The sequence below is a fragment of the Suricata suricatta genome, chromosome 10 (assembly GCF_006229205.1).
Source record: "Suricata suricatta isolate VVHF042 chromosome 10, meerkat_22Aug2017_6uvM2_HiC, whole genome shotgun sequence".
Classification (NCBI taxonomy): domain Eukaryota; kingdom Metazoa; phylum Chordata; class Mammalia; order Carnivora; family Herpestidae; genus Suricata; species Suricata suricatta.
Window position 1 is genome coordinate 62,700,423 of NC_043709.1, and position 14,452 is coordinate 62,714,874.

General features: G+C 42.0%; 1 protein-coding gene across 2 annotated transcripts in view; it reads right to left on the minus strand.

Annotated features, from left to right (window-relative positions):
* The window catches only part of METTL7A (methyltransferase like 7A), a 40,528-nt gene extending 32,799 nt beyond the window's left edge, over positions 1 to 7,729 (minus strand). For both annotated transcript variants that reach the window (XM_029954918.1, XM_029954917.1), the window contains exon 1: positions 6,878 to 7,729. In XM_029954918.1, the coding sequence (XP_029810778.1) occupies positions 6,878 to 7,375 (498 nt within the window). In that variant the 5' untranslated portion in view covers positions 7,376 to 7,729. The remainder of the gene's footprint in view (positions 1 to 6,877) is intronic.
* Between the last annotated feature and the right edge of the window lie 6,723 nt (positions 7,730 to 14,452).

The following is a 14,452-nucleotide window of genomic DNA, read 5'->3' on the forward strand; positions in this document are numbered from 1 at the left end:
CCAGAGGCTAACTTCATGAAAAAGGCATGGATAAATTGAAACTTACTAAGCTACCATTTTGGCCAATAGTCTCACCTTCTGTCACAACAAAGCTGCCAATATAAGGCAATGAACACATATTTTCTGATCATAAAAGTAATATGTAGGGACGCCTGGGTGGCTGAGTCAGTTAAGTGACTGACTTCCACTCAGGTCATGATCTTGTGGTTGAGTTCAAGCCCCGCGTCGGGCTCTGTGCTGACAGCTCAGAGCCTGGAGCCTGCTTCAGATGTGGTGTCTCCCTCTCTCTCTGCCCCTCCCCTGCTCACACTCTGTCTCTCCCTCTCTCTTAAAAATAAAGAAACGTTAAGAAAAATTTTTTAAAAGTAATATGTAATAGCTAAAACTAAAGCAGTTACTGCTTCCAGGGGGTGCGAGCCTTAATGCCTATCCCGTGTTAACTCACTTAATCCTCACGATAAACTTATTTGGTAAGTACTACCATTCCTATTTTTACAGATAAGGAACATGAGTCACACAGAAAATAAGCAACTCGCCCCAGTTCACACAGCTTACAAATGTCACATCACCTAAGTGGTCTGGCTCCAGAGGCTGGTAACTCTGAACCCTGCCTCATCAATAGGTTTATTTTAGGAAATGTAAAAACAGTTTTAAAAGAAAAATACCCACTATTCTCTCATCTCAAGATAACTACTGTTAAGATTTTGTGGGGAACCTGGGTGGTTCAGTCAGTTAAGCATCTGACTCTTGGTTTTGACTCAGGTCATGATCTCATGGTTAGCAGATTGAGCCCCATGTTGGGCTCTGTGCTGAGAGCAAGGAGCTGCTTGGGATTCTCTCTCTCTCTCTCTCTCTCTCTCTCTCTCTTTCTCTGCTCCTCCTGTGCATGCACACTCTCTCTCAAAATAAACTTAAAAAAATTTTTGTGTGTATTATGTGAATATCTATTTTTTCCCTAAAACTAGGATTAGAATGTATATTCTATTTTGTAACCTGCTTTATTTATGTATTTGCATATTATTCTAAAACATGATTGAAAAACTTTTCACACAATATTTCACACCACTGAAGGTGCCATGTCTTATTTAACCATCTCACTGAAGTTATTTCCAATTTTTTATGATTATAAATACTATTGCAGTGAATAGCCTTATCCATCTCTGTGACCAACTCTAATTATTTCCAAAAAAACTAACTTACTAAAAAGTGGAACTGCTGAATCCAAAGTCCATGCCTTCTTAAACCGTCGGTACCGGTGGCCAAACTGCCCTCTGGAAGAGCCGTAGCGAGTTTGCATTACACTAGCCATGCATATGAGTGCCTGTTTCTAATACACTCTTTTTTTTTTAATGTTTTATTTATTTTTGATACAGAGAGAGACAGAGCATGAGAGGGGGAGGGGCAGAGAGAGAAGGAGACACAGAATCTGAAGCAGGCTCCAGGCTCCGAGCTAGCTGTCAGCACAGAGCCCGACGCGGGGCCCGAACCCACGAACGTGAGATCTGACCTGAGCCGAAGCCGGAGGCTTAACCGACTGAGCCACCCAGGCGCCCCTCTCATACACTCTTAACAATCCTTTTTTCCTCTGAATCCTTGGCAAGTTGATGGGTAAAATGGTATTTCATTTTCAGTAATGTTTGTATCTTTAATATTCTTAATACATATAACATCTTTTGCTAAACCTTATTGGCAATTTTGATTTCTTCTCTTCTGATTTGTCTGTTGATGTCCTTTGTCAGTTTTCTAATAGGGTGTTGGGTTTTTCTTACCGCTTAGGGCATTTACTATAATAAGACAACGTATACTACAAATGCTTCTCCCAGTGTGTTGTTTGCCTTTTAATGACAATTTTTTTAAACTTCTACTTTTATTTAAAAACAAAAATTTGGGGGTGCCTGGGTGGCTCAGTCAGTTGAGCATCCAACTCTTGATTTTGGCTCAGGTCATGATCTCATAGTTAATGGGCTTGAGCCCTGCACTGGGCTCTGTGCTGACAGCACGGTGCCTGCATGGGATTCTCTGTCTCTGTCTCTCTCTGCCCCTCCCCTACTCATGCGTGCACTGCGTGTGTCACTCTCTCTCTCAAAAAAAAAAAAACTTTAAATACATACATACTTACATACATATGTACACATTTTTTAAAAATTTCATCTGAAAAATTGTTCTTGGGTTCTGCTTTGCAAACCTGTGGGAGAGTCTGAATCCACACCCAGCACTGCCTGAGACCAAGTAAGCATGTCTTCCACTTTTGTACCAATGCAAATGATATGGTGAATTAAAACACTGAAGCATCAGTCCAGGGACGCCGCCCAGTAGGCATCACTGAAGTCTCCCCGCCCACCACCATCAAGTCTAAGTTAGTCGCCCAAAGGGTCTGAACAGCTGCGGAAGCTTTTCATCGGAGGTCTGAGCTTTGAAACAACCGATGAGAGTCTGAGGAGCCATTTTGAGCAACGGGGACCGCTTACGGACTGTGTGGTAATGAGAGATCCGAACACCAAGCGCTCCAGAGGCTTTGGGTTTGTCACTATGCCACTGTGGAGGAGGTGGACACAGCCCTGAATGCAAGGCCACACAAGGTGCATGAAGAGCTGTGGAACCAAACAGGGCTATCTCGAGAGACGATTCTTAAAGACCTGGTGCCCATTTAACTGTGAAAAAGATTTTTGTCGGTGGCATTAAAGAAGACACTGAAGAACATCATCTAAGAGATTAGTTTGAACAGTATGGGAAAACTGAAGTGACTGAAACTGTGACTGATGGAGGCGGTGGCAAAAAGAGAGGCTTTGCTTTTGTTACGTTTGTTGATGACATGACTCTGGAGAAAAGACTGTCATTCAAAAATACCATATTATGAATGGCCACGATGGTGAAGGAAGGAAAGCTATATCTAAGCAAGAGATGGCTGGTGCTTCATCCAGCCAAACAGGTCGAAGTGGTTCTTGAAACTTTGGTGATGATCATGGAGGTGGTTTTGTGGGAATGACAACTTTGGTCGCGGAGGAAACTTCAGTGGGCGAGGTGGCTTTGGTGGCAGTCGAGGTGGTGGTGGATATGGCGGCAGCGGGATGGCTATAATGGATTTGGTAACGATGGAAGCAACTTTGGAGGTGGTGGAAGCCAGTACTTTGCCAAACCACGAAACCAAGGTGGCTGTGGCGGTTCCAGCAGCAGCAGTAGCTATGGCAGTGGCAGGTTTTAATTACTGCCAGGAAACAAAGCTTAGCAGGAGAGGAGAGCCAGAGAAGTGACAGGGAAGCTACAGGTTACAACAGATTTGTGAGCTCAGCCAAGCACAGTGGTGGCAGGGCCTCGCTGCTACAAAGAAGACATGTTTTAGACAATACTCATGTGTATGGGCAAAAAACTCGAGGACTGTATTTGCGACTAATTGTATAACAGGTTATTTTAGTTCCTGTCCTGTGGAAAGTGTAAAGCATTCCAACAAAAGTATTAAAAAAAATTTTTTTTAATGCTTGTTTGTTTTGGAGAAAGAGAGAGACAGAGTGCGAGCGGGGTCGGAGGGCGGCAGAGAAAGAGAGGGACAAAGAATCCGAAGCAGGCTCCAGGCTCTGAGTTGACAGCACAGAGCCTGACCGGGGTGGGGGAGGCTTGAACCCATGAACCATGAGACCATGACCCAAGCCAAAGTCAACACTTAACTGACTGAGCCATGCAGGCACCCCTCCAACAAAGGGTTTTAATGTAGATTTTTTTTGGCACCCATGCTGTTGGATTGCTAAATGTAATAGTCTGATCATGACATTGAATAAATGTGTTTTTAAAAAAATTATAATAAAATGCTGAAGTATCAAACACATTACTGAAGTCACGGTACCACTGTGTCATTGGGTATTTTATTCAGTGCTCTCATCTAGGGCAGCCCTGTGAATGTAGGTGAAGTATAGACATAATAGAGGGTAGAGGTTATCAGGGGTTTTTCAGAGGTCGTCTCCCTCTGTACCTCCGTGGGAAGTGAGGGGAAAGAGACCTCCAGATCCCCTCCAAAACGTGCGGTGACGGTCACACTCTTCTTAGCCTCCTCTAGCTACCCTAGTCTTGCCTGTCCCAAGCAAAGGTGGGAGTTTCCCCTGTTCTATGGGTAAGTGTAAGACCTGTGTTCAGGAATGGAAAACTTAGAATTTCCTGATTGGGTGAAAAATAAAATCCATAGGCTAGGACAGGAGAGAAAGGAGGAGACCCCGGAGGCCAGTGTACCCAAAGGGTCACACAGGTTTCAGTTAAGAAAGATGCCTGTCACCCATGCAGGTGACTGTTGTGTGGATAGCTGGTTATGCAGGTTTGGGGTTAGACAAAAGATCTGGGCTAGAGATTTAGGTTTAGAAACCCTCTGTGTCTGCGTGATAGCTGAAAACTTTGGGGGCACAGGAGACTGCCCCAAGGCTGTATATAAGTGAAATGAGAGCCAAAAAAGAAACTCCAGTATTTACAGATGGGCAGAGGAAGAACAGCCAGCAAAAGTGGCACAAAAGTTGAAGTTGGAGAGAGAAAAAGGCCCTAGGGGTGAGCACTGTGGTGCAACAGTGAGAATATTTGCATTAAAGGAAGTCAGACCTGGGGCGCCTGGCTGGCTCGGGTCAGTTAAGCATCCAACTTCAGCTCAGATCATGATCTCACCGTTTGTGACTTTGAGCCCCACTTCGGGCTCTGTGCTGACAGCTCGGAGCCTGGAGCCTCCTTTGAGTTCTGTGTCTTCCCTTGTCTCTGCCCCCCCCCCACTCACACCCTGCCCCCCTCTAAAAAATATATAATAAATAAATGGACATCAGACCTACTAGCTGTGTAGCCTTGGGTGAATTTCTTTACCTCCCTGAGTCTGTTTCCTCAAAACATGAAGACAATATCTGTTTCAAAGGACTGTTTTTGTTGTATTTTGTTAATGACAATGTAATAAAGCTCCTGGTTATATTCAGTAGAGAGTGGAAGGCTACCAAGAATCTGATCCTCTTAAGAGTGCTATAAAACGAATTACTTGTTTTGTAGGCATAACGCTGTAGGCAAAACATTTGCTTCACCTTGCCCAGTTCCTGCCCAGTCTCAGGACACAAGAACCCAGCACTTGGGTGTAAGAGGCAGAACTCTTTCATTTACTATTTTGACACTGGCCTATCCTTGAACCAGAGACAGAATTATATCATTGCCTGTAAACCCTATCTCAAATCCTTTTCTCCCTGAGGAAGTTCTGCTACTAGAAAATAAAACTGGGGATTACAGACCATCCTATTCTCCCCAAACAGTGTATTCAAATGGTGAGACATCCATGCCTTATCTATGTACAACTGTGTTTAGAATAAAGAATGAAGGTAATAGGTGAAAATTACATGCAGGTATAAAGAATTCCAAACAATACCAAAAAATATAAAATGAAAAGTAATTCTTCCCTTGCATCCAATCCCATTCCTGAGAAGTAACCACTGTTAATAGTTTTTTGTCTGTCATTTCCTTTAACATATATACATATATATGTGTATGTGTGTAAATACATATATATGTATATCCTCACACAGTGGGTTTCTACTCTACCTAATGGTCTATGCTTTGATTGCTTTTTTTCATTTAACATTATCTCAGGGATTTTTTCACATCAACATAGATAACTTTTCCTTGTTCTTTTTAACAGATACACAGAATTCTTCTATACTCTGTGACAATTTACTTGAATAGCCTCCTATTGATGAACACGTAGGTTATTACCAATTTATGCCATTACAGACACCCTAATGCATATCTTTGCATATGGCCACATTTTTGCATATTTGTGCAGTATGACTATGGGATAAATTACTATTGGAGAAAAGACTATATTCACCTTTAGATATTTTGATAAACTTTGACATTATCAAATTACCCTCAAAAGAGGGCACTTTCCCCAATGTTTATGATTCCTGCCTCCCAAAACCACATCACAATATCAACCTTGAAAGCCTCTGACAGTATAATAGGTAAAAAGGGTATCTGGCTTTATTTTGTTCTCTAATTGCATGTAAGGTTGAGCATTTTTGTTGTATAATTGGCTATTAAATTTTTTTTTATTTTTTATTTTATTTTTGAGGGAGAGACAGAGAGACAAAGTGTGAGCAGGGGAGGAACAGAGAGAGAGAGAGAGAGAGAGGGAGACACAGAATCCCAAGCAGGCTCCAGGCTCTGAGCTGTCAGCACAGGGTCCGAATTGGGGCTCGAACCCACAAAATGTGAGATCATGACCTGAGACAAAGTCGGAAGCTTAACTGAGTCTTCCAGCTGCCCCTATAATCGGTTATTTCTAAAAAATTATTTATTTTGCCAGAGAGAATGAGGGGGAAGGGGGCAGAGAGAGACTCCTAAGCAGGCTGCCCACTGTCAGCACGGAGACCCTCCAAAGGGCTCTGTGTCACCAACTGTGAGATCATGACCTGAGTAGAAATCCCGGGAAGCTTAACTAACTGAGCCACCCAGGCCCCCCCCCTCATCTAATTGGCTATTTTTCTTTATATTTCCATTCCTACTGTCTACCTATTTTTCTCTTGTTTTCTTATTGTTTAAAAATAATCCTGATGATCTTTTGATTTGTAATGTCTTTTAATATGAAGCAAGTCAACCTTTTGTCTATCATCCCTGGCAAACACTTCTGTTTTTGTACTTTACTGTGCGTATAGTAATTTTTTTCCTCTGTCGACATTTTACAATTTTGTGCATTCAGAATCAGTCTTTCCCTTTATAGCTTCTTTCCAACTCTAGGATTTTACAAAATTCAACAGTGCCTTCTCTAGTAGTTTTACCTGTTATGTTTGAAAGTCTGATGCACCTGAAATTGACAGAACTTCCCTTGGTGACAGTGGTTGCCACTCACCAGTCCTCCTCACACCCCCTCACTCACCGGCCTCAGCACTCGGCACACCTCCTGGAGGATCTGCTCCTGGCTCTGCACGGAGCACAGGACCAGGGTGCAGACCACCACATCCACGGAGCCATCGGCCACCTGCTGCATGTTCTCCCCCGCAGCCACCACGAAGCGCTCGAACTGCAGGTGTCGGTTCTCCGCGACGCTCTTGATCAAGAACTCCTCAAAGTTGGGGTTGGGGTCGACACACGTCACCCTGCATCCAGCCGGGTAGAACTTGAAGTTGGCCCCGGTGCCGCAGCCCACTTCCAGCAGAGAGAGCTTCCCGGAGGGGTCCGCAAACCCCGGCAGGTTGCTGAAGAGCTCGCGCTTCTTGCTCGCCATGTGTTCGTTGTACATCGTGGTGAACCTCCGCATGAAGTAGGGGAACCACTTTTTGCATATCTGGTTCCACAGGCCCAGAAAGTTCAGCAGGTATACGGGAAATAGCAGGATACCGATGGCCAGCCTGAGGATAAAGATGATAAGCGCCATCACCACGAAGAGAAAGAGATCAACGGGTTAGCAACCCAGCAACCAGACTCCTTTATTGCAGGAAGTAGGCTTCTGGCTAGAGCCAATCCGCTGGCAGAGGAAAGAACTGGCCGTGCTAGAGAGATACAGCTGAAGTCAAATCGTGGGCAAGAGGCCCATTTCACCTAATTAATAGGCGATGGGCAAAAGATGCAGCTTAGTCTTCATGAAGCAAAGTGAGAAGTTTCCCGGCTTCTTGATTACAGTCCCTTCTTCCAAATCTATTTCTGCTTACCCTTCCCTGGGTCTGGAAACTACCGCTAGTTTCCTGCTGGAGTTTTATATGCACGGTGCACTTACACACCCCATCCGGGTCCTCCTATGACATCTGCAAAGAAAACAGAACCCGTGGGTGGAGCCTGGTTAAACCATACTAGGAGGCTGCGGCCAAGTGACCCACTCCTATGCCGTTTTGTCCTTCTCCTCTCCCAGCCCTGTTTGGGTTTTTTTTGTTTGTTTGTTTTGTTTTGTTTTTAAGAGGAAATGAAAAGACACGCTTGCCTGACCACAGTTAACAAGAGTTTCTCCCTTTTGCATTCTGGGCTGAGGCTCTCAGACATTCATAACTCAATAGGATTATTTTAAGTCACAGTTCTGAGCCGCCCGTTTTTTAAAGGGCAAGCTTCAACTTCAAATTGTGGGCAACTGCTACATTACTCAGCTAATTTAGATAAAAATAGTCCCCAGAATATTTGTGCTTGGGAACCTAAAAACCTAAAGTACACAAAGTAGTTTCAAGCATTCATCTGTTTTTAACAAGAAAGCTTTGGCTTTAGGAAGGGTCAGGAAGCACAAACATTTTCAAAAAATTATGGTAACAAACTGAGGGCTGATGGGGAAAGGGGAGAAGGAATGGAGGAGGATGGGCATGGAGGAGGGCACTTGTGGGGATGAGCACTGGGTGTTACATAGAAACCAAGTTGACAATAAACCATAAAAGAAAAACTAAAACCAAAAATTATGGTAACGTTTACTTTTTAAAATTGGGTGATGGATACAGGGAGTGTCCTGTTGATTCACTATTTGTGACTCTCTATACATAAAAATAATATATCTCTTCCATATTTAGCAGCTTTCTTGAGGTGGAATTAATATACAATAAACTATATGACGTGTCCAGTCCGTAAGTTCTGACCTAGGTACATACCTGTGACACCATCACTTTAGTCATCACTCCTGAAAGTCTCCTTTTGCCTCTTTGTGATCCTTCCCTCCCGCCCTCCCCATCCCAAGGCAACCACTGATGTGGTTTTTGCCAGTAGAGATGACTTCTGCATTTCCTAGAATTTTGTGTAAATGGAATCAGGCATAATGTACTTTTCTGTCTGATTTCTTTTACTCAGCATGATTATTCTGAAAGTCAGCAACATTGTTGCATGAATCCATTGATTTTGCCCTTGGTGGTCTTCCATCGTATGGATGTGTACCTGTTTATCTGCTCACCTGCTGATGGACATTTGGGTTGTTTTTGATGGTTACAGATTGAGCTAATGTGAATATCAGCATACAGGTCTTTGTACAACATATGCTTTCATTTCTCTTGGATAAATTCTTATGAGTAGGATATATGGATCACGTGATAGGCAACTATTTAACTTTTTAAGAAGCTGCCGAACTGTTTTCCAAAGCGAGTGTACCATTTTATATTCTCCCTGTAAGGGTATTCGAGATTTAGCTGTTTCACATCCTTACCAATACTTGCTATCATTGTCTTTTTTGATTTTGGTCCTTTTAAAAAGTCTATAGTAGTCTCTCATTGTGCTTGTAATTAGCATTTCCCTGATGATTAATGATGTTGAGCATCTTTTAATGGGCTTATTTGCCATTTGTGGTCTTATTTGGTAAGATATCTGTTCAGATCTTTTGCCCACTTTTTTTTTTATGTCTTTTATTTTTATTTTTATTTTGAGAGAGAGAGACAGAGAGTGAGTGGGTGAGGGACAGAGAGAGAGGTAGACACAGAATCTGATGCAGGCTCCAGGCTCTGAGCAGCTGTCAGCACAGAGCCTGATGTGGGGCTCAAACCCACGAACTGTGAGATCATGATCTGAGCCAAAGCCGGACGCTTAACTGACTGAGCCACCCAGGTGCCCCTGGTTTGTTTTTAAGATTCCATATGTAAGTGAAATCATACAGTATTTGTCTTTTACTGTCTGACTTACTTCACTTAGCATCATACCCTCTGGGTCCATCCATGTTGTTGCAAACGGCAAGGTTTCATTCTTTTTTACGGCGAGTAATATTCCATACTACAACTTGTTATCCATTCATCTGCTGTTGGACACTTAGGTTGATTCCATATCTTAGCTGTTGTATATAATGCTGTAAGGAACGCAGGGGTGTATATATGTTTTCAAATTAGTGTTTTCATTTTCTTTGGGTAAATACCCAATAATGGAGCTGCTGGATTGTATGGTGTATTTTTAATTTTTTGAGGCACCTCCACAGTGTTTTCCATAGTGGTTGCCTCAGTTTACATTTCCACCAGTAGTTTGACCCTAGCCATTCTGACAGGTAGGAAGTCGTATCTCATTGTGGTTTTGATTTGCATTTCTCTGGTGATGAGTGATGTTGAGCATCTTTTCATGTGTCTATTGGCCGTCTGTATGTCTTCCTCGGAAAAATGTCTTGTCAGGTCCTCTGCCCATTTTTAAGTCAGATTAATAAATATATATTTATTTTGGTGTTGCATTGCATGAGTTCCTTATATATTTTGGATATTTACCCCTTATTGGGTACATGACTTACAAATATCTTCTCCTGCCTGTTCAGTAGGTTGCTTTTTTATTTTGTTGAAGGTTTCTTTTACTCTGCAGAATCTTTTTAGTTTGATGTAGTCTTGATTATTTATTTTTGATTCTGTTGCCCTTGCCTGAGGAGACAGATTCCAGAAAAAATATTGCTAAGACTGATGTCCAAGGGATCACTGCCTCTGTTTTCTTTTAGGATTTTTATGGTTTCAAGTCTTGCGTTTAGGTCTTTCATCCACTTTGAATTTTTCTTTTTTTTTTTTAAGTTTTTTTTTTTTTTTTTTTAGTTCATTTATTTGAGAGAGAGAGCGAGCTTGGGAGAGAAAGCAGGAGAGGGGCAGAGTGAGACTCCCAAGCACATTCAGCACTGTCAGTGCAGAGCCTGGCGTGGGGGCGCTGAATCTCTCGAACTGTGAGATCATGACCTGAGTCAAAATCATGAGCCAGTCGCCCAATCGACTGCATATATGCAAAAAGTGCAAGGAATGATATTGGAACATTTTCACACACCACAGAGACAAACTCAGGGCACCTGGATGGCTCAGTTGGTTAAGCTTCGGGCTTCGGCTCAGGTCATGGTCTCACGGTTCGTGGGTTCAAGCCCCACGTCGGGCTCTGTGTGAACAGCTAGCTCAGAAGCTGGAGCCTGCATCAGATTCTGTGTCTCCCTCTCTCTCTGACCCTCCCCTGCTCACGCTGTCTCTCTGTCTCTTAAAAATAAATTTAAAAATTTAAAAAAATCAGTTTACGCTAGCCCATACCATGGGGTATCTTTCCATTTATTTGTATTGTTTTCAGTTTCCTTCATCAGTGCTTTATAATTTTCAGAACACACCTTTCAGAACACCTTGATTAAGTTTATTCCTAGGTATTTTATTGTTTTGTGCAATATAAATGTGATTGTTTTCTTTTTAATTTTTAATGTTTTTATTTATTTTTGAGAGAGAGAGCAGGGGAGGGGTAGAAAGAGAGGAAGACACAGACTCCAAAGTAGGCTCCAGGCTCTGAGCTGTTAGTACAGAGCCCTACACAGGGCTCGAACTCACGGACCGCGAGGGCATGACCTGAGCTGGTCAGATGCCCAAAGAACTGAGCCACCCAGGTGCCCCACGTGTGATTGTCTTTTTAATTTCTGTTTCTGCTACTTATTTATACGTGTATAGCAATGCAACAAATTTCTCTGTATTGATTTTATATTTTGCAGCTTTCTGGGGCTCAGCTGTTCTAGTAGATTTTTGGTGGAGTCTAGGTTTTTATTTATATGTTGTCATGTCATCTGCAAATAGTGACAGTTTTACTCCTTCCTTTCCAATTTGGATGCCTTTTCTTTTTTTGTCTGATTACGGTGCTGGGACCTCCAGGACTATCGTGAATAAAGGTTAGGAGAGTGGACCGCTTTGTCTTGTTCCCAACATGAGAGAAGAAACTGGTTTTCAGTGTTGAGGATGAAGTTAGCTGTGGGTCTGTCACTACGGCCTTCATCATGGTGAGGTGTGGTCCCTCTAGGTTCCCCTTGTTGAGAGCTTTTAGTGTGAATGGATACTGTGTTTTGTCAAATGCTCTTTGGCATCTGTTGAGATGCTATGACTTTTAGCCTTTCTCTTGTTAATGTGATGTATCATGCCAATTGACTTGCAAATATTGGACACCCTTGCATTGCTGGAATACATCCTACTTGGTTGTGGTAAATGATTCTTTTTAATGTATTGTTGAATTCAGTTTGCTGATATTTTGTTGAGGTTTTTTGCACCTATAGTCTTTATTTTAAAACCTATATTGTAGGGCACCTAGGTGGCTCAGTTGGTTAAGCATCTGACTTTGGCTAAGGTCATGATCTCAGCTCATGGTTTGAGTTCCATGTCGGGCTCTGTGCTGCAGCTCAGAGCTTGGAGGCCGCTTCAGATTCTGTGTCTTCCTCTCTCTCTGCCTCTTCCTTGCTTGAGCTCTCTCTCTCTCAAAAAATAAATACACACCAAAAAATTTTTTTAATAAAATAATGCCTATTTTTTCTGTTATAAATATTGCTACCTGGTGCTTTTCTCCCTTTCCATTTGCGTGGTATATGTTTTCCAGTTCTTTACATTCAGTCTGCATGTGTCTTTAGGTCTGAAATTAGTCTCTTGTAGGCACCATATAGATGGATTTTTTGTTTTGTTTTGTTTTCTTTATCCATTCAGTCACCCTATGCTTTTCGATTGCAGCCTTAAGTCCATTTACACATAAAGTAATTAATGGTATGTATGGCTTTTTTTGCCATTTTGCTACTATGTGTCAGCTATACTCAAAGAAAAACATTAAAATAAATTGCAGTCTGTACTCTAACAGTCTCTTTTGGAGGACAGAACTGTTATGTAACTGAATTCCAGTTGCCTGAAATAAGTGAACTCAATTGGGAAAAATATAAAAAGTTGCTGGTAGCAGCTCCTGCCTGATTAGAAATACATACCTAATGAGTAATTAAGGCATACTTTTCTTTTAAGCTTATTTATTTATTTTGAGAGACAGAACAAGGGGAGGAGCAGAGAGAAGGGGGAGAGAGAGAATCCCAAGCAGGCTCCACACTGTCACCACAGAGCCCTACCTGGGCTGCAACTTATAAACTGTGAGATCACGACCTGAGCCGAAATCAAAACTCAGATGCTCAACCTGAGCCACCCAGGCAACCCAAGGCATACTTTTGAAGTGAAAAGCAAGAGTTTCCCCCCAGTCTGCCGATATATTTTAGAAGAGTTACTTAATATTAATATTCAGGGCTATCAAGTGAATCTGAATGGTACTCAAGTGGTATAATAAGAAAAACCTAATACATTATGCTGACTGCTATAAAGCATTACCAACTAATTCCTTATAAGAGCTTGTTGATGGATAATCTAGGGTCTCTTTTAAGAAAGAACAGTCACTATCCCTTTAGTGTTGTGTTGCTTATAAGCCTATAAGAATTATAGTCTTCTACTCCATGAATGTTAAACCAAAAATGATCCCTAAGAGAATTAATAGATGGAAAACTCATCCTTACCTTCAGTTAAATCCTGAAATTAGGTTATAGCAAAGCAAAACATCAAAAACAAAACACTTGGTTTTAGCTTAAGTGCAAAAACAAAGATTAGAAAATTAGTTCTCTTTTATAACATGGGTTCCCAGAGTTTAAAGGAAATGTGAATTTATTAATAATAGGTAACTGAGTCAACTTGTTCTTTTGTTTTGATAATTTATTTTATAGAAGTTTGTCCCAGGTTGGATTCCCTCTTTTATCCAGTGAGCATTTTAGTCACCTCTCCTCACAGTTAACTATGAGAGCCCAAGGAATACAGAATTGGAAAATGGGCTCCAAGACAATAGGTTTAGAAGCAGGTAAGGGCACCTGTGTGTCTCAGTTGGTTAAATGTCTGATTCTTGATTTTGGCTCAGGTCATGATCTCAGGGTTTGTGAAATCAAGCCCTGTGGCTGCTTGCTGATGGTGTGGAGCCAACTTTGGATTGTCTCTCTGCTCCTCCCTATGTGTTTGTTCTCTCTCTCTGTCTCTCTGTCTCTCTCTCTCACTTTCTCTCTCAAAATAAATAAACTTAAAAAAATAAAGAAGTAGGTAAAATGCTTTAAGAAAATCACATTAGGGGGCGCCTGGGTGGCTCAGTCAGTTAAGCCTCCGACTTTGGCTCAGGTCATATCTCACGTTCGTGGTTCGAGCCCCGCGTCAGGCTCTGTGCTGACGGCTAGCTCAGAGCCTGGAGCCTGCTTCAGATTCTGTGTCTCCTTCTCTCTCTGCCCCTCTCCCTCTCATGCTCTGTCTCTCTCTGTATCAAAAATAAATAAAACATTAAAAAAGATTTTTAAAAATCACATTATAAATTTTTAAATAAAGGTGCTCCTGGGTGGCTCAGTCGGTTAAGCGTCCAACTTCAGCTCAGGTCATGATCTCAGCCCATGAGTTCGAGCCCCGCGTAGGGCTCTGTGCTGACAGCTCAGAGCCTGGAGCCTGCTTTGGATTCTGTGTTTTCCTCTCTCTCTGCCCCTTCCCAGCTCACACTCTGTCTCTCTCTCTCTCTTTCAAAAATAAATAAGCATTAAAATTTTTTAAATAAGTTTTTAAATAAAAAGTAAATTATTTGGGGGTGTCTGCACCATAGTTCTTTTTTGGCATAAGAAGGGAAGTCTAATAGTTTAAAAGTTATTTTCATTAGAATTTTAAGAATAGCGGGACACCTGGGTGTCTCAGTCATTTGAGCAGCCAGCTTCCAGCTCAGGTCACGATCTTGCAGTTCATGAGTTCAAGCCCCACGTCAGGCTTTG